We start from the raw sequence: 24259 nt of genomic DNA, 5'->3' as shown, positions 1-24259 counted from the left end.
AAAATATTTAGAAGTTCCATTACAGTAGGGAGATGTTTCTTTCAAAGGGATAAATATTGAATTACTGAAAATGTAACTCTGAAAACAAAGAAAAATAAATAAGATGTATTAATTCAGATGGAAATTTAAAAACTCCCTTTCTTGAATACAATATGCAGTATATGGACAGTATGCATCACTTGACTTTCATGAATTTTACGTTAAGAATAAAACAGATTATGTTAGGATTTGTGAAGTAACTAGTATGTACTCAAAATAGTAAACTAACCATAGCATTTTTAGAAATATACTTCCTCTATTAAAAGATTTCTAATGTGGATTATAACTGAATGAAAGCTGAAGATCTATATATAGAAATTGGGACTTCCTCAGTGAGACTCTCAGCTATTCCTCTTATGGAAATCATTAAACCCCTCTGACAAGCTATTTCACAAGCTATTGAGCAATATCAAACTCAGCTTTCTTCTAACAGCTTTTTGAAAGAGTGGTGACAGCTTAGATTTAAGCCCACTTTATGAAAAATTCTGCTGAAAATTCCATGTTGTTTTTCACTTTAGTTTATATTCCGGGGTCAGATGAAAATTGGACTTTAAAAAAAGGTGACATTTAAATCAGAGTTCTAGCTTTTAAATACTGATATTTACAAAGAACACAAATTACTTGTCAAATCATCTCAGAAGATATGAGGGTGTGTTTGGAAACATTTGTTACACATTTCACTAGGACCCACTTACTCAGCTGCAACAGTCTTCTTGTAGCCAAGTATGTGTTTTTAACTTGACAGGAAAAAAATAATTTATAGGAAAGCCACAGATGAACAAATTTGTTGTAAGTTCAATAATTATCAAGCAACAATAGGCATAACTTCTTTAAATGCCTGCATCTTTGGAATCTTGTAGACAGTGGAGATGGTGCTCAAAAATGCAGTGACAAGGAGGGAAAAGGCACATAGAACCCCTTCCACTGCAAACATAACCTTGATGTTCCCTCATAGCTGTTGTGCATATACAATTGATCCTTTGTACCCATAGGGATGCATTCTGCCCTTTCCGCTGTGGCAGATATGAAAAAATGCAGGACCTCAAGTCCCACTGTCCCTAATGGCGGTGTGATGTGCACAGGCCACTATTGGTGATAACGGCGCTTGCTGTTCATGGATGGTTAAATCTGCAGATGGCAAGCCTGTGGATAGCGAGGCCCCACTGTAGTGTGAAATTCTTAAATTTTGAAACTCATTCCCTAGGAAACTAGGATTGCTACCTCCTTGCTCTCATTCCAGCAGCAGGTGAAAACTCTTTCAACACCACCAAGAATTTAGGAACTGACTGTGAGGGGTTTTAATAATGTGCTGTTCTGTTGATTTTTTAATATGATTTTAACTGTGTAATTGTGTGTGTGAGAGAGAGACTGTGTTTGGTTTTAATAATTCGCAGGGTGCCTTGGTTACCAAACTGGGATGGGATATAAACAAACAAACAATAATGTGATTTTCAGAAGGGAGGCCTCCATATGTACACATGTGTACTACAGCAGGACTTACGTACTTCCTATATGTATGTTGCCTTCATAGGATTTTGCTTGACCTTGGAAACAATGAGATGCAGACTTGCTTCACTTTATTACCAAGCATGAAAAACATCCTCAGTGTTAACTCTATAGTTTTTTATATTATTTTGGCTTTGCCAATTAGGGCTCACCTGTGTGCATTGTGGCTTTTTGGGGTTTTAGATTGAAAAATAAATGTGGCAAACTCAAGTAGTGCATAAAGCATGAAGCCTTTTCTCCTTCATCTCAGAAGCACTGACAGCCAATTCCCTTTTTGAGGGAAGTTGATGTCAATGTTTCCAAGGAAAAAACAGATTGCAGTGCAAAGAGAAATGGACTGGAAAAAAGAGCTTGTGCCTTCCTTGCAACTAGTGAAAGTATCCTGCATCAAACTTTGAAAAGCATGGGAATATAATGAGCATGAGGCGCTGCTGCCTCTTTACCTTGTCCTTTTGTTGTTGGAGGGATTTCATGAGGAGGTTGACAGATAATAGCCTCTCCTTGTAACTCTGCCTGGTGGATCATTTCACCAAAACGACATGAAAGCTGGTCATCTTCATTCAAATCTGGTAGAGGAGTTACGGTCAATTCCACCTGGAATCACAATAAGAACAAGACTGATGGAAAGCAAGAAATATGGCCAAAGCTATCAACATCCTAGTAGAACTAGAGTGAAAGTGTAGCACAGATAAAAGGAAATGCAGAAGTGAGGGGGGAAAATCTTACCACTACATGCAAATTTTAACACCACAGTAAAAAGCCTTTCACCCATAATTCTGCAAAATGACTTTACCATGCCATTACAGAATTCCTGATGCACTGATAGGACTTTGTGTTGGCGGGGGGAGTACACTGCAAAAGGCACACAGAAGAATAATGTTCTAGGCCAACTATTTTTATTTTGGTATACAGAATAGGCTTAAAATATTTTGGTCATAAAATGATAGAAAATGGAATAACCAACATGATTGAAATGATACACGGGTAAAAGATTTTATGGCTTTCACAATGGTAGCCAGTATTCTCATGGGGAGTTTGTCCCAAGAATAACACAAATATCAAATAATCTGAAATGTCCTCAGAAATTTTTGGTTACTCTCAGAAATATTTCCTTAGGCAAAAGACTGTAGCTCGCTGAGCTATTAAGCTGTTAAACCCCCACTCTGTTTCACTAATGATATTAGGCTAGGTTGCCATAGGAATTTCTATAAATTAAAAATGGAGGGATGTACATACAAAAGAGAGACAATGTGGTGTAATGGTTTGAGCACTGGACTACGATTCTGGACATCAAGGTTTGATTTCCCTTTGGCCATGAAAACCCACTGGGTGAGTCAACCTCCCCAAACCCCAGGGAGTTTAAGATGCTTTAAGACCTTGTGGCTTTAGGGTTGAAATCAGAAATGACTTGAAGGTACACTACAAAGCCAACAACAACCATACAAAGATCTTAGAAAAACTATTAAAAGATATGACGATGATAGTCTCCACGTAGCTGTGAAAGCAGAGGGTACAGAGGTTTGACTAACATTGTAATTTGGGTGGGCTTTAAAAAAAGTTGGGGAGTTTATTTTATTGCTTCTAATTTAATTTATGTATTAATCTCCATTGTTCTTTGTAGAGTGTATGCCACTGGCAGGCCCTTATTTTATTTTATTTGATTGTATGTACAGCACTGTGTAAACCTACAGTGCTTTACAAATAAACAAACAAACAAACAAACAAACAAACAAACAAACAAATAAATGGATGGATGAGCTGAGAATGCTGTGTTGTTTGGAGGTTCAGATGTTTCTGTTGTGCTGAATAACCACCTGTCCTTTTTCAAGAGATCTCCCTCCCTATGAAAAAGGTAGCTGATCGCCATGAGTGTAGGAAAGTAGTAATTTCTGAGAAATGCAGGGCTCCATCCAGGAGATGTTTTTTGTAGAGTTTTTTTTGTGAAACTCCTTGAAGTGAGATTGCAATGCACAGAAGAATGTCACCAGAAATGCAAAATAAAGAAGACACACAGTTTTGCCATCTTTTTTCAGCTAAGTAAACACAGAAACCCCACAGCTCTGCACTCTGATACATATGTCAGAAATTTCTCACCACTTTCCACATTTTTTTCCTTTTTTTCATCCCTTCCTTGAAGCAATGGACACAATTAATTAGAAAATACTGGCACAGTGTCATCTGCTCCTACTTCTTGTGAATGTTACAAACAGTTAGAAAATAATCCAAAAAACATGTTTTTAAAGGTCATGAAAGCTTGATGAGAACTATTCCAGACTGACAAGAATCTTTGCAGCTTTTGACTTAATCTATACAAAATTTCTACTTGGTTCTTTCTATACAGAAAAAATACTGTTTTCTACACAGAAAATGTAGTTGTTGACTTGTTCTGTGAAAGTTTACAAGTAGTTATTTTATACAGAAAACAGCATTTCCCTCGCATAAAAAACATTATCAGTTAGTACAGTAAATAATATTGTCATCTGCAGAGTTTTCTGTGCAGAATTTTTTTGTGTGCAAAATAACCCCATGTGCCTTTTGTGCAAAATGGTTCTTTCTGCACAGAAAATGTAGTTGCTGACTTGTTCCATGAAAGTTCACAAATAGTTGTTTAATAAAGAAAACAGCATTTTCAATCTGTGCTGAACAGTCTGTGCTGATCAACATCAGCCTGTGCTAACCTTTATATATTGTTTGAATCGGCCAATCCCAGTGTGGACTGGAAAACAAGTCTCGATTCTAATGCAATAGAAAAAGAGCCTGGTATTCTGTGCTTTTAATTCTTAATTTTTAAATTGTTTAATGATATTTTATTGTAGTATGGACTGGGGGAGGAGGGAATTAATGGGATGAATTTTAACTGTATCTTGTATATTATACTGTGTTTTATTTGATGTTGTATGCCGACTCAATCCTGTGGGAGAAGCGGCATATAAATAAAATGTATTAGTCCATAGTCCCACTAAATACTAGGTATTTCCCCCGCTGTGAATAAAACCCTTTCTGAAACTTTGGCAAAGATGGATTTATGGTTTCTCATTTTGTCTTAAGTCTTAACTCCCACCCTGGCCCCAGAAATAATGCTGCATCTGTACTCTACCATCCTTTTTCTTCTCCAGACTCTCTTTTGTGTGGTTTTCTTTCCAAGTGCAAATGCAACATCTATTGAGCACAGGAGTTATTCAAACTTTTCCAGCATAATTAAAGCACGTTAACCACACAAAAACAATTGCCAGAAGACCAGCAGGAGTCACAAGTCAGGCTGGAGAGAATCAAGGCTCTTGTTTTGGATGGAGAATAAAGACAGACTTTCCCCTATAACACCCATTCAGAACTGGAGAGATGAAGCAACATGTTGGCTGCTGAGGGACAGAAGTGTGAAATTTTCTGACAAAGAGTTATGTTTGGTGAATTCATGAACCTCAAGGGAAAATGCCAACAAAGCATTCAAGTGTTTGATTATTTCTGTGATATAAGGAAACAGAACCAGAAAGAAGATAAGAGAAGAGGATGGGTTAAAAAGTTTATTGAATTGACCAAGAACACAAAGAGCTATCTGAAGCTTCCCTTTTCACAATTATTTCTCATTCTGCTATATCTCCCAAATAGCTTTCTACCACTGTGCCTCTTAAGTAACATATGGCTTATTCTTCCTATCTAAGACTGTTTTGCTCTTAGGAAATGTGACATTCCTGTGGTGAAAAAAATGAACCATCCCCAAAGGTAAGCCTAGTGCTACAGCCAGAGGATTTATAATAGAGTGAGAAAGTATAGTGCACATCTTCTGTATCCTAAAATATATAATAAAACACTTTTCTTCTTCACAGCAGTTTCCCTGCAACCACAACCTACCTGGACATATTCTTTATTCTAAAAGGTAACAGGCTTGCTCTATCAGTTCACACATGGGCATCCCACTTAATTGGTCTGGTAAGACATCAGTTTTTAAAGTCATTATTTAAAATTGTTATCTTGGGAGTTCTTGCGAGAAAGATTAGCAGGCAACTCTGGACCTCTGGATATTTTTGGATTGCATTTCCCATGATACCTCATTGTTGGCTATGTTGATTAGGACTGCTGGGAGCTGCAGTCCAAAGGTAGGCCTACACTTTACTGATCCCTGATGTAAAGGAAAAACAGTTTTAACACAGTTGCTAGCTCTGTGAATACGAATTTCAGAATATAACATGATCTAGTCTTGTGTTGCTGCCTCATTGTATTTTACTCATGTATATATTTGGAAGGGCTAAAGGCAACAGTTTCTGTCTGATTTTGGAAGCTAAGCAAGGCCAGTCTTGGTTAGTACTTGGATGGGAAACTACCAGGAAATACCAGGTGCTGTAGGCTATATATACAGGAAGGGAGTATCAAAACCACCTCTGGGTATTCTTTGCATAAGAAAACCTTATGAAATTTATGGGACACATAACATTTGTACAATTTTTAATACTTTGAAATGAAATCCTGAAATAGAGTTTTGAGTAAACATGAAGGTTATTTTCACCATTTTAAAAACTTAATTTGTGTTAATCACTGTCAAACTGGCTTTGACTTACAGCAACCCTATAAATGAGGGACTTCTAAAATGCCCTGCTATTAATAGTCCTGCTAAGCTCAGAGCTGTGGCTTCCTTGATTGAATCTATCCATGCATAATGCATTCTCCCTCTTTTCCTACTGCCTTCCACTTTACCAAGCATAATTGTCTTTTAATTTCTCTAACAGGAAATACATATTAGTGCTTTTCGTGCTGTGAAAAATATTTGGCTAAAGATACAGCTTCTGGAATGTCCTCTTCAAATTCTGAATGTGGGTTCAGAATGGAACCCATGACTATCTACAGAATGCTTCTCAGGCTATCAGATTTGGGGAAACCACCAATTTTTCTGGTAATGTGCCAGGAACCAGTACTATATTTGTACCTATTAGCTACAACTTTTCTTTATTTCCTGGAAACTTGTTGGCACTTTAAGCAGCATTGCGCTAGAGTATTCTGAAATCATTATCTTATCAAAAACATGAAATGGATGAGTAGATCATAAATAGATCTTCAGACAAGCCAACTCCATATACATGGATATCTTGCACAGTAAAAGCAAACTCAGTGTTTTTTATCTGTACCTGGACTTTTTGAGGAAAAACTATTTTGAGATTTTTGACAGAAATAAGTTATTTTCTAAGAAACTGACTGTGGCATGAGAAAAAAGAAAGCAATGTATCATCAAATACGTACTGTAGGACAATACTGTCTTTAGAAGACTGTAAATTAGGGATGGAAAAAATGTCAGACTTGTTGGATCTAATTTTTCTTTTTAGTAGAACTTCAAGATCCACCAACCACAGGCTGGGATCATGCATGCACACATCAAAAAACAAACCTCACAATGAAAGAATTACAAGCCCCAAAATTTGTCTTGAATATCAAAATTCAACTAAACTCACAGTGGAGATTATTGCACTGCTGTTTTTTGTCCTTCCTTCCCGATCTTGGTGCGGGACGAAAACTTTTAAGCCCAAACTGTATTGCATGCCTCCATCCTGTACCCAGTCATGGCATCCTGTACCCAATGTGGACTTCTCCTGTACTTAGCAAAGAATGGGAAAATCCCATTCTTTCAAAAAGTGCTGGAGAAGTCCGATTCGGGTATAGGATGCCATGACTGAGTACAGCCTGGGCCCAAAGGCATATAATACAATCTGTGATTAAATTTTCATCCCGGGAGGGAAGGATGGAAAAGGGCTGATAATCTCCAACATCTCTAAACAAAATTCCATCTTGACTATTTATTTACAATTAATTAATAAATAATAAATACAATAACTAAATTATTTTATTTGTAAAATAAGTAAAGATCAGAGGACTACTCCCAATCTTACTGCAGCAGAAATCATGTTATCCCTGACATTGTTCAGAAACATTTTTCAGGAGTCAGATATTTTGGTAAACAGGGCTGTTAATGACAGCCTGTCTTGGAGGGCTCTCATTCATAGGTTCTCCATAAGTCAGAGTCAACTCATTAGCAATTAACAATAAAATTTCAAATAACTAGAACTCTAACAGTAGATCCCTATCCAACTTCTGTTCACCCATTATGTTTGCATAAAACAATAATGCAAGCAACTATATGAAATTTATAGATTTTTTTACATTTATACAGTACACACAAAAACCTCAGTACATTTACCTTGCCTGAGGCTCTTCGGCTCATATTTTGAGGGTTAGCACTTGTAATATTCAAACAAATGCCATCTGGGCTCCAGAGCCAGTGATTAGCCTGAGCTGATCTTTCACAGTCTTTTTTCCTTGTGCATCTGAAAGAAGTGATAATATTTAACAGTTATCTCTCTCATATATATGTATAAATCAGCACTCATTAATCAAAAACAACATTCAAGCATACGTAGGACATGCAGCACAGAATGTGTGTTTAATATTTCATTTCTTTCTGTTTACTTATTGTTCCTTATGACAGCATAATTACCCATGTACATTTTCAAATCACATCAGTAAATGTACAAATATTTATCTTAAATGTAATTCACTTTATACCAGTGAAACACCTAACCTAATATTCAAGAAGGAGAAAATGAAAATACAGTTTGGCAGATAAGAAACTGTGCCAACAGAGTGTATAAATCTGGATTATTTTGTTTATGGGTGAGTCAAGTTGACTCCTCCATGTGTTATGAGACAGCAATTCCTATTGTCTCTAGCCAGTGTGCCCAATGATGAGGAATGACAGAAGTTGCAGTCTAATGTCATATGGAGGCCACACCTTTCTACCCCTGCTTTAAATCTCTTCATACTGTCATTAAGTATTTAGTCTCACTCCAAACCTTAGCCTCCTGGGACTCATACATAAGTTGCAGAACAAAGCAAACATCTCTGGCTTTTACTTCTTCTCACTGCTAGGGAAACCTGTAGGGTCTAAAAACCCTATAGGCACCAGATCCTATCTGATCTTGGAAAAGCAGGGTCAGGCCTGGTTAGTACTTGGATGCAAGAAATACCAGGTGCTGTAGTCTGTATTTCAGAGGAAGGAACTGGTAAAACCACCTTAAGCAAGCAGTTCTTGCCTAAGAAAGTCCTATGAAATCCATGGCGCCACCATAAGTCAACAGATCATTTGAAGGCATATGCACACACAAAAAGGGAAGCATATCGTAAACCCTTGAAATACAACCCACTTCTGGGTTCTCTGTATTCAGTACCAAGATCAAATAGCAGCACTGGCACCAAGCAGTGGATAAAGGTGAATCTACTGTGGTTGGAGATAGCTAAGTATTTTACCAACATGCAATGAAAAGAAACTAAATAAAAAATATAATGAAATGGGAACTGATAAAACATTTTGTATAAAAACAGATTAATCTGCAGACACTAATTAATTCTAGGGGCCTGACTGGGTACATGGCCTTGGGGAGCAACTGTGCCTTATTTTAAAGCATGAACTGTGCTTCCTGGGGGCTCTAAAAGCACATGTAACTACAGATCATGGGTTTCCAACCCCTGTAATGCAGCAAACTTCTATGGAGGTTGTTAGTACTCTCTGCGGTTTTGAACAAAAATCTTTCCTAACTCTAAGGGAAGACACCTGGGAAATTCTGAAAGCAAAGTGTGTGCTCTGTGGATGGATGATAGATCAGTTCCATAGGTATAAAGATTGCTTATAATTTGGTATAAGTGGTAAAATTAAATTAAATTAAAAATAGCCACAGGGACAGTGATTCTGGAAACTAAATTTACAGGAACCATGTATTCATCCAGAGTGGATTCATTTGATTATCCTCAGCCAAACTAAAGGCAAACCATTTTCAGTAGCCCACAGCAACTGATTGGCCATCGGCCTGATTGGCACTAAGCCACAGAAAGTTAAGCCCCATTAAAATAATGGAATTTTAGCCTTTTAACTGTTTTTCTGGTCTGCTAACATTTTATAAACAGTTTCTACACAGTGCACATTATTAAGCTGTCTGTAATACATTAACATCATTTGAACAGCGTTTAAAATATTGGCATTAATATTTTAAGCTCTGCTTTTTATGGTGGTTCAGATGCATTTTAGCTTTATGAGATTGTTTTATTTCTCTGTGTAATTCAGTTATATGACCATGGTCAGCATTATGCTGACTCTCTGCTTTGGTTTTGATCATTTCATTTATACTGAATCTTATTTTTGACTGCACCGTATGGCATATATGTTTTTTAATAGTCCAACCCAAACGTTGTCAAGGAGGCAGAAGAACAAAGGCATACATAAATCTGGGAAACAGATAACCAACTGACATATCTAGCTTGTCAATTTGAATACAATGGACATATCTGGATTGGAACTGTCAAAGTAACAATTTATGAGCTGCTCTAGGAGACTTTCTGTCTGAAGGGTGGGGTATACATGTCCTAAATTCATAAACAAACAAGTACCTGAAGACAGTGTAGCCTGCCATAAAAGAGGGACCTGGGATAGTCAGATTTGGACACTCTCTAGCTTGCTACTACCAGAATTCTTGAGGAATAAGGTTATAAGACTTTGTCATTAGATTTTTGTCTGATCATCAAACAATTCCAAGGAAAACCGATTATCTTGTGTACCTGTGCTACATGGACACAAGTTGCTCCTTGACAGATATTCTATTGCCCATGTGGATGCCTGAAACAGGGCCAACAGACATGTACATTTTTTGGCGTTTAATCTAGGCATGGCAGGCCGTGGGAACAGTACTTCTTACCAAACTATCCTAGTGTGAACTCTCTCTCAGTTGTGCAGCTTTAATCATCTACATTGTTCCCTATAAGGTAATGAAATATATTTTTCTACTCATTAACACTGTAATACTACTATAAAGTGTTCATGGTGCAGAATCTTTATTCCTGCTTGCCCTGTGGCTCAGGTTCTGTCAAGCATATCTGCATTCACATTCTTTTCTTTTACATAGATTATTACTTACATTTTATTCAGTATTTCTACCACCATACTTACACCCTGAGAGCCAATGTGGTGTAGTGATTTCAGTGTTTGAGTGCTGGACTACAACTCTGGAGATCAGGTTTTGATTCCCACTTGGCTGTGGAAACCTATTGAGTGACCTTGGGTGAGACCCAGAAAATCTTAGGGTTGCCCTAAGTCAGAAATGACTCGAAGGCATACAACAACAACTTACATCATATGCATTAGTGTTTGGGGATTGGGATCTGGCTCTTCCAGTCTAATAATGGCTAACATCATTCAACATTAGAAAAATACTAGTTGCAAGAAAAAGCTGTCAAATGTAACACTAGGTGTGATAATAATATCTCTGTTTAAGAGTATTCCTTTCCACCCCCCAAAGTCTCTCAGTATCCAATGGCCTCTTTGAAACATTGCCTGAGTCCTCAATGAGCCATTTGGGCAGGGGATGGATGGATTTCTCTCTGTAGAGGCCTTTTTCCTCCCTAAAAATGATTGCTTTGTTCTTCTTCAAAAACAGGTACTCTCCTCCAGCTTTTTGTTGTGTGGGTATTGTCATTTTGGCTGCATAAGGACTAGCACTCAGAGTGAAGAATGTGTTCCCTACAACCAGAAGAGGACATCTGCCAATAAAGACCTTTCCTATATCATATAATGAGGTCAAGAATCAGAAGCCTTAAGGAAGAAGTTGATATATTCCACCAATATGATGCAGCAATACTGATCCAAATTAATTCCTATGCTTTGGGGGCACATGGTAGTATTACATTTCAAGCCTGCATGGATAGGCCTCATGTCAAGATAATTTTGCTGAATTTTACATTTAGGTAATCTTACTGAAGTTGTTTAAAATGTTTAGAGAAAAAGTCAGCTCCCTGAAATCCATCTTCATCCTATAATTAAGCAAACCTGGTATGCCAATAGCATACGCTTCATATCACAAAATCCCACATGGTTCCTCTATGGGGTTAATTATTGTGGAAGTTTGAAACTGAATTGCATGCCTTATACCTCTTATGGGTATAACTCTTCCCTGTATTTATTTAAAAAATAAGCCTAGAGACATTCAAAAGGGTTGGTTCAGCAGATTTTAAGTTTATTTTCAAAGTATAAATTAGTTAACATGACTGATAAGTCAGCCAAGTGGTAACTATTATGATAGTCTGTTTAGTGACAGGTTCAGGTGAACCAACATTCTAAAAACAGTTAAAGGTGATGGAACTTCCATCAATTCTAATTTACAAAGTTCCCAATGGGTTTACTATAACTGGTATTAACAACTAGATTTGAACGGCTGCTTTCATTTATTATTAAATATAATATATCTATACTTTAATACCAGCTTCATTTAATGTCTATCACAACATCTTAAAGGAACGATAGTTTTGTGATGTTGCTGTGAGGTTCGGTTAGAAATTTCCATTCACTGGTTCATCACATGATTTTTATGTTGTTGATGTGGTTGTTGATGTGTCAAATTGTTTCATATTATAGGGTTTCCTTGGTAGATGGGGTTTCCTTTGCTTTCCTCTGAGACTGAGAGTGTGACTTGCCCAAAGTCACCCAATGGATTTCTATGATCTGCAAAGTCCTAGTTCAACACTCAACTCACTACATTAAGCTGACTTTCTCTCTCTCTTGATTTAGAAGGTCCCACTTTCAGTTCCTGGTGTCTCCAGATAAGCCTGGGAAAGATTCCTGACTGAAACCTGGAGAACCACTAGTAATCAGCATAAAAAAGGTAGAAAAGCCAATAGTGTGGCAGTTGTTTTTTTTAAATCTAGATTTTTGTGGTTCCTTGTGAAGATGGTTCACAAATTCTAATATTCCTATGCAAGTGATATATATTCAATATTGCAGAGGTTTAACAACAGAAGACAGTGGTTTTGAAGATCAAAGTCATAAGGATACCTCCTCTTAGAAACAGTAACATGTTCAGCATTCTGTCAGCTAATTTCTATTCTCATAACTGGCAGCAAATTTCTAGTCCCTCAGATACATGCTTAAAAATATTTAGGCATGTCAATATTTGAGCATACTGAAAGACAAACAAGCCATTTCCAACTCATTTCAGCACTCTTATAATTGATATGTCCAGGGCAAGGGCAGACATCTATCCCAGGCCCAGAGGCCATACAAAATCCTTGCAGGATCTGGAGCAGCTGGACCTCTCCCTGTGCTCCCATTGCTCAAAGCCTCCCTGGTAGCTTTAGGAACTATTTTGGTTTCTTTATGAACATGGCCACATAGCCAAAAAAAACCACAAAACACTATTTTGGTTTCATTTTCAAGGGCCTCTGGCTTAGTGACTAGAAGCCAGTTGGGTATACCTCCCAGTTTAAAACAAAGCACTTTCTCTTCCACAGAAAAATGTCCCTTACCATCACTATAGGCCACTTTCAATTTTTCATCAATTAAAAATAAAAGTTTTTCTTAAAAAAAACAACACCCAAAATACAGTGGATCCTCCACATTTGCTCAAGTTAGGGGCATAGAACCCCTGTGAAAGTCAAAAAAATGAATTAAAAATAACTATTTGTTTTTTACCTGAGAGAAAACTTCTCTAGCAATTTCTAGGCTCTCCAGGATAAGTCTGTGGTTAACATCTGCTGGACATTGACCATGAAATTGTGCTGGAGGATCTAAAGATTGCTAGAGAGGTGTTCTCTGTAGGAATCTCTAGATTCTCCAGAGTGACATTTGGCAGACATTTACAAAAGAGTCACTTTTGAAGGACCTAGAGAGTCTTAGAGAGAACACATTAATCAAATCCATGAAGGTTACCGCACCAGGGATAAAACGTTCCCTGATGCGTTACAACGGGCAAGAATGGGGCCGCGCACGGAGCGTGATGGGAACTCGATGGGGCCCAGAACGCTAATTTACTGCACAGGGAACACCGCCGCCGCCACTGCGTGTTCCCATCACGTTCCCATCGGGTTTCAGGGGACGCCATTTCTGGGGATGGTTTCAAAACAGTTCCCAGAAATGGTGTCCCCTGGAACCCGATGGGAATGTGATGGGAATGTGCGGCGGCGGCAGCGTTCCCTGTGCAGTAAACTAGCATTCTGGGCCCCATCGGGTTCCCATCACGCTCCGTGCGCGGCCCCACTCGTGCCCGTTGTAACGCATCGGGGAACGTTTTATCCCCGGTGCAGTAACCTTCCATGAATAATCAAAGCCACAAAAGCCAAAAGGTGGAGGGCCAATTGTATAAGTAAATAAATTCAGAAAATGTGGGGTGTGACATTTTTCTCATGCCCGATCTAAAGTGCATTAGAGTTTTGCCTATCACCACAAGAGGTCTTGATATATTCAATATAACCGATGAGGTTGCCGGTGAAAAAGGGCACGAAAATGCATTTGGTCCCAGCTGTGCCTTTTTGCCACAGCCTCCTGAAAAGTTTACATGTGTAATATGATCTTTAGTATGAAAAAAAATGGGCACAGTGCTATTCAATAAGGACCTTTTTGCCATTAGAATGGTGGCAGCAAGGGGATGTTTAAGGGTTAAAATACTAGAATAAGACTAACACCAGATAAATGCTAGATGTTCACCAGCTGCGACTTGGCAACCACCATTTTAATGCAAATTATATACAAGCTATACAGACAAAATATGCAAATTAGTTTCTTCCCTGCAGCTCATTATATGTGGTAATTTGCAATGAAGAATTTTTCTAGTTGTGGTACAAATGCTTTGAAGACATTATTCAGCATGCATGATATTGTAAAAAGAATTAGCTTGCATAATATGATATATTTGTCTTAGTTGTACCCTAGAATACTTACTTTCCTTCTGTCACACACCAGCCACAGTAAGGATCTCGGGATTGGATGCACAGATTACAAGTTGAGTAACTGGCACATTCTTGGACAGGCAAGCGAAAGACCTAGTAAGAAAGAGATAGATAAACAGCAAAATTGTAAAAGGCTTTTAGTTAGAAATTATAGAAGACTGTTTCAGTCATTTACATACAGGTTGAGCCTCCTTATCCAGATTTCTGAAATCCAAAATATTTCAAAATTCAAAATTGTCCACGTGGGGGTCTGAGATAGTGACACATTTGCTTTCTGATGTTTCAATGTACATGAACTTTGTTGATGCACAAAATTATTAAAAATATTATATATAAAAATTACCTTCAGGTTATGTGCATATATGGTTGCCATATCCCGCCGGGGGGCTGGACAATCCCAGTTTGGGAGGGGCCAACCCGGTCCCGGTCCGGTTTGGCGCCCAAACCAGGACGGCCCCGCCCACAGCGGCCACCTCAGGCCCCGCGGCGGCTCCAAGGCCTTGCTGAGGCCTGGGAAGGCTCTCCGCGGTTGGAGCTCCAGCCGCGGAGACGCTCCCTCCCGGGCCCCAGCGAGGCCTTCGAGGCGGCTCCGCGGTCGGAGCTCCGACCGCGGGGTCCTCCAAGGCCTCCGCAAGGCCAGGGAGGAGGAGGAGGCCGCTTCCCACCGCGGCGATCGCCGCGATGAGGAGCGGCCCCTGCCTCTTTCCCGGCCTGGGAGCCTGCTGAGGCTTCCTCCCAGGCCGGGAGGATGAGCAGGCCGCTTCCCCTTGCGGCGATCGCCGCGATGAGGAGCAGCCTCCGCCTCTTTCCCGGCCTGGGAGCCGGCCTAGGCTTCCTCTCAGGCTGGGAGGAGAAGGAGGAAGCCTGGCACCGCGGCAATCGCCACGATGCCAGGCTTCCCCCCGCCCTTCTCGGCCTGGGAGCCGGCCTAGGCTTCCTCTCAGGCCGGGAGGAGGAGGAGGAAGCCTGGCACCGCGGCGATCGCCGCGATGCCAGGCTTCCCCTCGCCCTTCTCGGCCTGGGAGCCGGCCTAGGCTCCCTCCCAGGCCGGGAGGAGGAGGAGGAAGCCTGGCACCGCGGCGATCGCCGCGATGCCAGGCTTCCCCTCGCCCTTCTCGGCCTGGGAGCCGGCCTAGGCTCCCTCCCAGGCTGGGAGGAGGAGGAGGAGGACAAGGTTTAAAAATCTAGGACTTTTTTTTTTTAATTTCCTAGGCAGGAAATAAATAATAAAAAAATGTCCTACATTTTCAAACCTTGTCCTACATTTGTCCCGGTTTCGAGGTCCTCCATTATGGCAACCCTATGTGCATAAGTTATATACGAGACATAAATGAATTTCATGTTTAGACTTGAGTCCCATCACCAAGGTATGTCAATAATTCCAAAATCCACCCCTCCTTCCAAAATCCAAAACACTTCTGGTCCCAAGCATTTTGGATAAGGGAGATGCAACCTATATAATATCTTGTGTGATATAGGTCCAAAGCACACTGTAGAAATAATCCAGTTTGAGACTGCATTAATTGCCCTGGCTCAGTGCTAGGGAATCCTGGGGACTGTAGTTTATTATGGCCTCAGTGCTGTTTGACAGAGAAGCCAAATGTCTTACAAAACTACAGTTCCCAGGATTCCCTAGCATTGAGCCAGGGCAGTTAAAGTGGTCTCAAACGGGATTATTTCTGCAGTGTGTTTTGGACCATGCTTTGTACTCTCAATTCACAATTTGTCCCATACACTTCATAAATTGAGGCAAAGGAGGGACAGATTACTGCCCTCCAACGTGTGCTTTTCATTCATCACAACAAATGCATGTTTTGCTGGTAATGATGATTATGTATCATGTGGTTTATGTGAGTCAGTGCACAGTCATCAACGTGCGACAGTGCACCAATGGCGCACTCATGGCATCTGCCGTATGCACCAAAAGTAACCTGCTTTTAGTGGGTTCTTTTTGCTGTGGAGGGAGGCTGCACGATTTGCCTGCTGCGACATCCCTCAGGAGCAAAAATGGGCGCCTCCAGCCTGTCCTTTTGGGGTGGTCTGTCGAGCCCTTATGACTCACATATTTTCTTCATGATGAAGGATTTGGGACAGTCAAATTGCAATGTAGTCCATAGGCAGGGATACATTCCTCCTGAATTTGTGCCTAACCTGCACAATTCATCTAACAAGTACCATAGAAAGTTATAGCACAGTATATTAAAAACAGAAACTGCAGAAAGAAATTTCTAGTAATTTAAATGAAGAGCTTGCAATCTGTGAATATTCAAAAAGTATACATTTGCATGCTGGCATTTTTTCTCATTACTGCTAAATCAGACATACTGTGCTACTACGTACTTGCTAGACTTACTATGTACTTACTTGTTACTATGGTGTTATGTTAACATATTCTTGAAACAACAGTATTTCTAAATACTTCAGTTAAAATAATCAGGACAATTTATCCAAAGCATGCAATGAATGCTGAAATTCAGATGTGCCTGATGATACCTAGTCTGAAATCCTAAACATACTTAACAAGAGATTTAATATTCCCAAGTCAATGTGTTTAGAATTTTAATGCCATCTTTCATTACTTTTGCCACTGTTAAATTCCTGCAATATCCTTTCCTGAGCAATTTAATATCAAAGAAATATGTTTTTGCCATACGACAAAAGCACTCATTTTATCACGCAGGAACTCAGAAACAAGCCATTAGAAAACACAAAACTCACTTAAATTATAATTGAAATTAATAATTGCAAAAATATTTAAGAGAATCCATTTCTGGTTTTGATTAACAAATATGGAAGCTGTAGTACAAAAACATTAGAAGAGCCACAGGTTGCCCTCCCCAGTTCTAACAGCTTTTTATCTAAGAGTGCAATACTGTAGTTTTTTGTGGGTTTTTCGGATTATGTGGCCATCTTCTAGAAGAGTTTGTTCCTAACGCTTCACCAGTAATACTGATATGCTTCTCAGAGCCATTCTCTTGTTTCCTTATCTAGAGGTTATCTATTGTGTGTTTTTCTGAAGGGAGGAAAGGTTGGTAACCAAACAGCAATATTATTACTCCCATTAACCCTGGTTCCAGAAAGGAAGTTCATATTCTAGTGGCACTTGCCACCTACAACAGAACAACAAAGAATAAAATTACCACAATTCTTCATCTAGATTCCAGTGGTTAGCATACAGGATTTAAACTAAGGCCATTTAGGAATGATTATCTTCATCAATCAAAATGATTTTACGAAAATATAGCTACATTTTCTCCTTTTCTCTTCCTCTTTTTTTTGCTATAAGTAAATAATCGAAAGCATAATAGAGATGAGAGCAAAACATTTTTTCCTATGTCCATTTACCTTCCAACTATTCTGTTGCCATGAAGAGGTGGGTGTGAAAAATGCAGATGCATGCATGAAATCCCTATTCCATCATTCCCCAGTAGAGGACTTGCTACTCTTTATCTTTTTAAACTGTGCCTACCTGCACCAACAGTATTTTACTTGTCTGCCTGTCTCTCTTTGGCAAATCTATACAACAGAACATCAACCATGAGGACCAGTTAACTTCTGGACAAAAGATAACTCAAAGAATAAAACCTATGCATTACATTACATTAACAAGCTATATACCTATGAAATGCAATTTAACATGGTCTTCACTATGTTATTACTGTTACACACTATTTTTACCTTGTTTGTGGTCATCACATACAAGTTCTCATGGGTAGCATCAAGAACGAGATCCCTCTGAATAGGCTTGTTTTTTTCAATGAGAATACTAGCATATTCCTTTGCAGGATTAGACAAAGCTACCTGAAATACACAATTACTATGTTATTCAATACAACAACTTGAAAACATGTATATTTTTGTGGGGATTTTTCTTTGGCTTAAAAATAAAACATGAACTATATAAAAAGATGCATTTTTGAAAGTAATGAAAATTTGTTGATATTCAAAGGATGTTTTGATTAGCAGAACTGGGAGACAATTTGTGATGTAGCTGGCTGGAAAACACTTTTCAGAAAGTTTTCAGCACTGCAGAGGATTGCAAGGGGGATGGGAAGAGTCTCAGTGAAAGTAGATGCTGCACGCACGCATGCACACATGCGTGTGCGCACACACACAATTTTGGACTGCTGTTTTACCTGAACCCTCCTATGAATAACAAAGGCTGCATGCAATTCATCCTATGCACCTTTGGTAGTAAGCTACAACTGAACACATGACACATGGAAGGGGCTTCTAAGTGCACACCATGTTTGAAAATATCTTCATATTTAAGTATTTGCTCTTCACTGCATGTGTCTTACAGATGATTCTCTACACCTCCAGCCTGGTATATATATATAATATTACATGTGCAACCTTCCAATTTATCTCCACAGCTTTGTTTTTAAAGTAATAAAGTGGAGGGACATATGTGAGGCCTTATAGACACCTTTGCATTTACTTAATAGTTTTTTATTTGCTTAATTTCATTTACCCAGTTTTGTAACATTCATTTATTATTGTGCCAGTGTTTTCATAGTCAGATTGTTGTCTGCTTCAGCTGGTGATGGTGGTTGATTTTGATGCAATGCATTCTGTCTTCTGACTGTTTGGTAAAACATGTACGTACAAGGAGGCAAAGTTAATAACAACCTGCCTTTCCATGTCGAGCCCTATCCCCTTTCAAAACAACTCTAGGCCCCTGAATATGCCCATCTGAATTTAAATGATCAAATAAATCACAGATTAGATCAAACCCACTGAGTCAATTAAATTTATGTACGCATTTAATTTAAAACATTTTTAGTGATTTAATAGGGATATTCTAGTTGATATTATTCACTGAATGTAGGGCTAAATTATTTGAGAAGGCCATGTTGGAAAGATGAGCTTTGCTCAGTACAATATGTTATGACTATTCACATAAACTTTATTTTACCACCTTTAGTTAGGGTATAATTGTTATACTTCTTGGTGTTTTTTTTTTGTCGGTTTTTTTGAGCATAAGAGTTGGAGTTTATATATTCTATAAGAGGCAGCCACTTTTCCTTGAACTAGTGACAGTTCCATGCCTCAGATGTTATCCTGACATCATTTGTAAACTTCTCCATTTACCATCCTTCCCAGAATTTCATCCACCACTGATCCATGGACAAATGACCTAGTTTCCAGTTTTTGGCAATGATTAGTCTAGCTGTAACAACTAAAAAAGCTATGATTTCTTTGTGCTGGAGAGATTTATTATTAGATTGAATCCTGACAAGAGAAGCAGCTCTGTGGTGGGTTGGACCTTTTGTTTAGTGATGTCTGGAATCAATTGAACAATCAGTGTCCAGAATCATCGAACATGTGGGCACTCCAACCACATGTGTAGATATGTACCTCTTGCCCCACAACCCCTCTAGCACAAAGGAGATGTCTTCCTTATCATTTCTGCTAGCTGAACAGGGGTCAGGTACTGTCTATATACCACCTTCAATGTGTTTTCCCGTAGGACAGATGGCTTGGACTTATAAGGAGGACATGACCATATATGTTGCCATTCCACATCTGAAATAACCGAATGTATATCCAACTTCCACCCTGTTTTATGAAAAGTACCCTTCCCATAGAAGTCTTCAACCATCCAGTTATACAATGCAGCTGACCCTGCTTTCACTGGTGGACCTGGGACTGTGTATATTTATTCAAGTATAGTCAAGATCTAGGGGTTTCTCCTGACTGGACTAGTTGGGACATGAATAAGGGCCTGTACAGACAGGCCAAAATAAAGCTGTTTCGGATCACTTTGGAGATATGCTGTTTAAATGACACACATCTTAAGAGGCCAGAAGCCGCGCCAAAGCTACGCTCCAGTCCTTAGGACTGGAGCATGGCTTTGGCGAAGCTTCTGAACTCTTCGGACACATGCATCATTTAAACAGCATACCTCCAAAGTGACCTGAAGCAGCTTTATTTTGGCCTTTCTGTATGGGGTCTAAGTTAATTTGTTGAATTTGCAGCCAGGAGGGCCTAAGGGACACCAACACATTTAAGATGCTTTCTGTATTTTTAGGTATATAATTCTGGAATAAGTCCTGTATGGTATAGATGCCTTTATCTTCCCAATATTTAAATTGTGTGAACTTATCTGGGCTAAGAAAGGAAGGGCAAAGTAATCTAATTGGGGAAGGGCTAGGAGGCATGAGGAAACTTACTGATATTTTTAATCTCATTTTCAAAATACATTAAAACATTTTTTTTTAGTTTTCTTATCAGGTTTCCATCTTGAAAAGCTTTACTGAAAATTTGTTTAGTTTAAAGCTCAAGCAACATCTTGAATAAACACATGTTTATAGCTGAATCATAATTTTTAATATTTAAAGAGCACCAGGTTTTGGTTTTTTTTATCATGACCACAGCAGGCATTACCTTCAGAATTCTGCCATCGGAGGTTCCAACAAATACTACAGTCTTCCCATTCTCTACTGTAAAGGTAACTGCAGTCAAATTTATGCCATCCTTTTTCATTAGCGGTTCTGCAGAAATCCCCTCTTTACTCCCCAAAGGGTATGGTAAATGTTCAGAACCACATGGAAAAGTTTTACTTGAATTCTAAGAAATAAAGTCAGGACAGAAACAACACATTCAGACAGATGATAACAGTAAATATTGAAACTAGGTTTCATGTGTAACCATGCTGGCCAGAATATTCTACTAAGCACAGCCTATGGGCAATGTCATCCTGGTCTACAGAAACACAGAAAATGTACACTGTCATGCAAGAGGATTGTGCCCATAATGTGGCTTTCCTATGGACAAACTTGGCTTAATTTCAGAAACTGGGATAACTAGCTGTAAAGCTGATAGATTTATCACAAATACACTGACAATATATAGTCTACTCCCTATATTCAAAGGTTTTTCATCCATGGATTCTATGATACAATGCTCAAAAATATTCCAAAAATATTAGAATTCCAAAAAGTAAACCTTGATTTTGCTATTTTATATAAGAGACATCATTATATGCCATAACCACAGGAGATCCTGAAACCAAACCTCAGTAGATGAGTGCCCGATGTATTATTCTCACCTAAGTTTGACTTATATTTTCATACAAGCCCTTTCAAAAAGATTAGAAAAATGCCTCCTAGTAAAGAGAGAAGAGTCTGTCCTCTCAAACCTCAGACATCTTACTGAAAGGCTCATTCATAGGGTTATCACACAAAATACCAATGAGAGTTTCTGCTGTGAATGACAGTAATGGAAACAGTGACATGATCAAGCCAAAGTGAAGCACCTTTTAAAATTTCAAAATAATTTAAATCTGTCCTGCTTGGTAGGATTGGGATGCTCTGAAGTAACAGAATAGATAAATTTTACATCTTGCTTGTCTAGGTGAACACTCTATGAAAATAAAAATAAAATATTTTGCAAGTTGGAAGATTAATCTTAATATATGGAATTTGATACATTCCAAGAGACAAAGAGAAGATTGTAAATGTTATGCAGAAATGTATCTGAAGCCAAATATTCATGGTTTGTTTTGAAGCTGTGTTTCACTCCCAGTCACTGGGTCTCACACTTCTACTTCATAGTCTAAATATGTGTTTACAAAACATTAGATAGCTGCTTAACCTTTCCATGGCAGCTTAAAGAGAAAGTTTATCTGATGATACACAGTAGAACATAAAATGGTTTACTGAATACCTGGTGAGATGGAGTAGTACATGGGGGCTGTTCCGTTCTAAATGGTTTGTAAAACACATCCCGTTCATCTTTCATATAACACCTTTCCCTGTTTTCTTCCATTTTTTCATTGATCTCCTTCAAGGAAAATACACACATGGCACATTCCAAGGATTCTTTCTCCATTCTCCTGAAGAGTCCAATAAGCATTGTATCCTCTGATGAGATTTCATTATTTTTTCCTATTTTACCCACTGGAATCTGTCCGGGTATGGAGGCATAGATGGCATTACTTTGGTTGTAAGGTCCACTGTCATCCTGACATCCTAAGTCCATTTCAAAATAGGAATGATAATATTCGTCTTCCTTGCAGAGACGCCCAATTAGTGTCCGGTTGACAGTGCCTGGATTATTATTCTGATTGAAAATAAAATATACAAATTGATTGTTTTCAAAGACATAGAGAAACTGTTGTGAGCTTGCGGATGGATATGCTGATTTAATAGCAGCAGGATCTGCATACAGTTCAAAAATCTCTCTACCATCTCCATTAAAAAGCTGTCGGGTGCTTATTATTACTCCATTGTCATTTAGTCCATTTCCTTTCCCCACAAACATCATTCTACCTTTTTTCAAAGATGTGATCAACCCCACTGTGATTACATTCTCATCATTACTGGCAACAAATGATTTTTCTCCACTGCCATTCTCATAGTAAGTTCTGTTTGAAATGTTCTCAAGCTCTCTGATGGAACATATGCCCTTAAAGAGGCTCCCACAAACCACAATTTTTCTCTCTTGCATATCCAGCAAAAGTATCTTGTTGTAATTGTCAGTCATTTTTGCTTCAGTGCATTGGTTTTCATCAATAGGAGGTGTGCACTTTTTGTTATCCAAATGTGGTCCCGTTGATACTTCCTCAACTGAGGGATAGAGTTTCAGGTCTTTTGTTAGTTGATACAGGGCATTTACTGCTCCTAAGTAAACTGTCCCTGTTTCATGATTCACTGTTAGGTGGCTCAGTTCTGTCTTACTCTGGAATGAATCCCAGTTCTTAGGCCTTAATCCACAGGTAACACAAGAATAGCTCAGAATGCTCAGTGTCCAAATCCATACAGCCATTTCTGTGCAATACCTAAAAGGTAAAGAGAGATATATTACAGACCAGCTAAAATAAAATAAACTCTAAAAAAGATATCATTTCAAAAACGTAATTCAAGAAGAGACTGCCCCAATATTGAATGCACTGAAAGTTTCAACTGTAAACCAACATAAAGTAATTTATCAAGGGCCAGAGCGAATGAGTATTCAATGTGATGCAGCTGACAAAATGATAACTTTTCATCCATCTTGCCTATTTTTCGATTTTGCTCCAAGCTGAGCTTGCTCTCTACCAACTGTGCAAGGTACACTAAAGAAACATGAGGCAGGGCAGAACCAAGAGGGAAACAAAGAAAAACAGAGGCAGGAGGTAGAAATTACTTTCTAAGTGCAAAGCCTTTAAACCATCTCCAAGGCTGCTATTTTAACTACTGTATACATTATAATGTGCCATTCCAATGCAGTACACTATTCATGGAAACTTGCAGCAGTTTCCCCCCCCAATTAAGCAATTTACCCCATTATTTTTATTTATTTATTTATATTTTTATGTATTGCCTTTTTATGCTGTCTTTCTCCCAGAAAGGTACCCAAGGCAATTAATAACTAAAAATATTTTAAAACACTTTACAATATTTTTTTTAAAAAAATTAAAAACATAAAACAAAAACAATATAAAATTACATACATTAAAAACTACAATACACACCTCATATAGCAAACACCCCATAAAAAAGCTACCCCATGGTTATCTATTAAAAGACTGCCCGAATAAAACTGTTTTTGCTTTCTGACGAAAGGACAGGAGGGACAAGCCCAACCTAGCCTCCCATGGAAGGAAGTTCCAGAGGTAGGAGTAGCCACTGAGAAGACTCTCTCTTGTGTCCTCACCAGGTGGGCCTGTGATGGTGGTGAGACCAAGAGAAAGTCTTCCCCTGAAGATCTTAGGGCTCTAGCATGTTCATATGGAGAGATACGGCCTCTCAAATAGTCTGGACGTAAGCTGTATGAGGCTTTATAGGTCATCCCGACCTCTTAACTATATAAAATCATCAACAAAAAGACCAACAGATTGTAAGATACGATTACTGTGTCTAGTTAGACTGACAACAACTGGAGAACTATAGTTTTTTGTGGGGTTTTCCAGCTATGTGGTCATGTTCTGGAAGAGTTTATTCCTGACATTTCGACAGCATCTGTGGCTGGCATCTTCAGATGC

General features: G+C 38.7%; 1 protein-coding gene across 3 annotated transcripts in view; it reads right to left on the bottom strand.

The window, feature by feature from the left end:
* LOC149312328 (plexin-B2-like) overlaps positions 1-24259 on the bottom strand; it is a 377818-nt gene that overhangs the window by 95119 nt on the left and 258440 nt on the right. For all 3 annotated transcript variants that reach the window (XM_089524408.1, XM_089524410.1, XM_089524409.1), the window contains 6 exons: positions 21961-23074; positions 20680-20862; positions 17968-18090; positions 14282-14382; positions 7727-7853; positions 1989-2139 (listed from right to left, as the gene is read on the bottom strand). In XM_089524408.1, coding sequence (XP_089380534.1) covers positions 1989-2139; positions 7727-7853; positions 14282-14382; positions 17968-18090; positions 20680-20862; positions 21961-23061 — 1786 coding nt within the window. In that variant the 5' untranslated portion in view covers positions 23062-23074. The remainder of the gene's footprint in view (positions 1-1988; positions 2140-7726; positions 7854-14281; positions 14383-17967; positions 18091-20679; positions 20863-21960; positions 23075-24259) is intronic.

Source organism: Sceloporus occidentalis, unplaced genomic scaffold (genome assembly GCF_023333645.1).
Source record: "Sceloporus occidentalis isolate IW3139 unplaced genomic scaffold, rSceOcc1.0.p SCAF_5, whole genome shotgun sequence".
In the NCBI taxonomy this organism is placed as follows: Eukaryota; Metazoa; Chordata; class Lepidosauria; order Squamata; family Phrynosomatidae; genus Sceloporus; species Sceloporus occidentalis.
The sequence above is the reverse complement of the archived record's forward strand: the minus strand, read 5'-3'. Positions and strand labels throughout refer to the sequence as shown.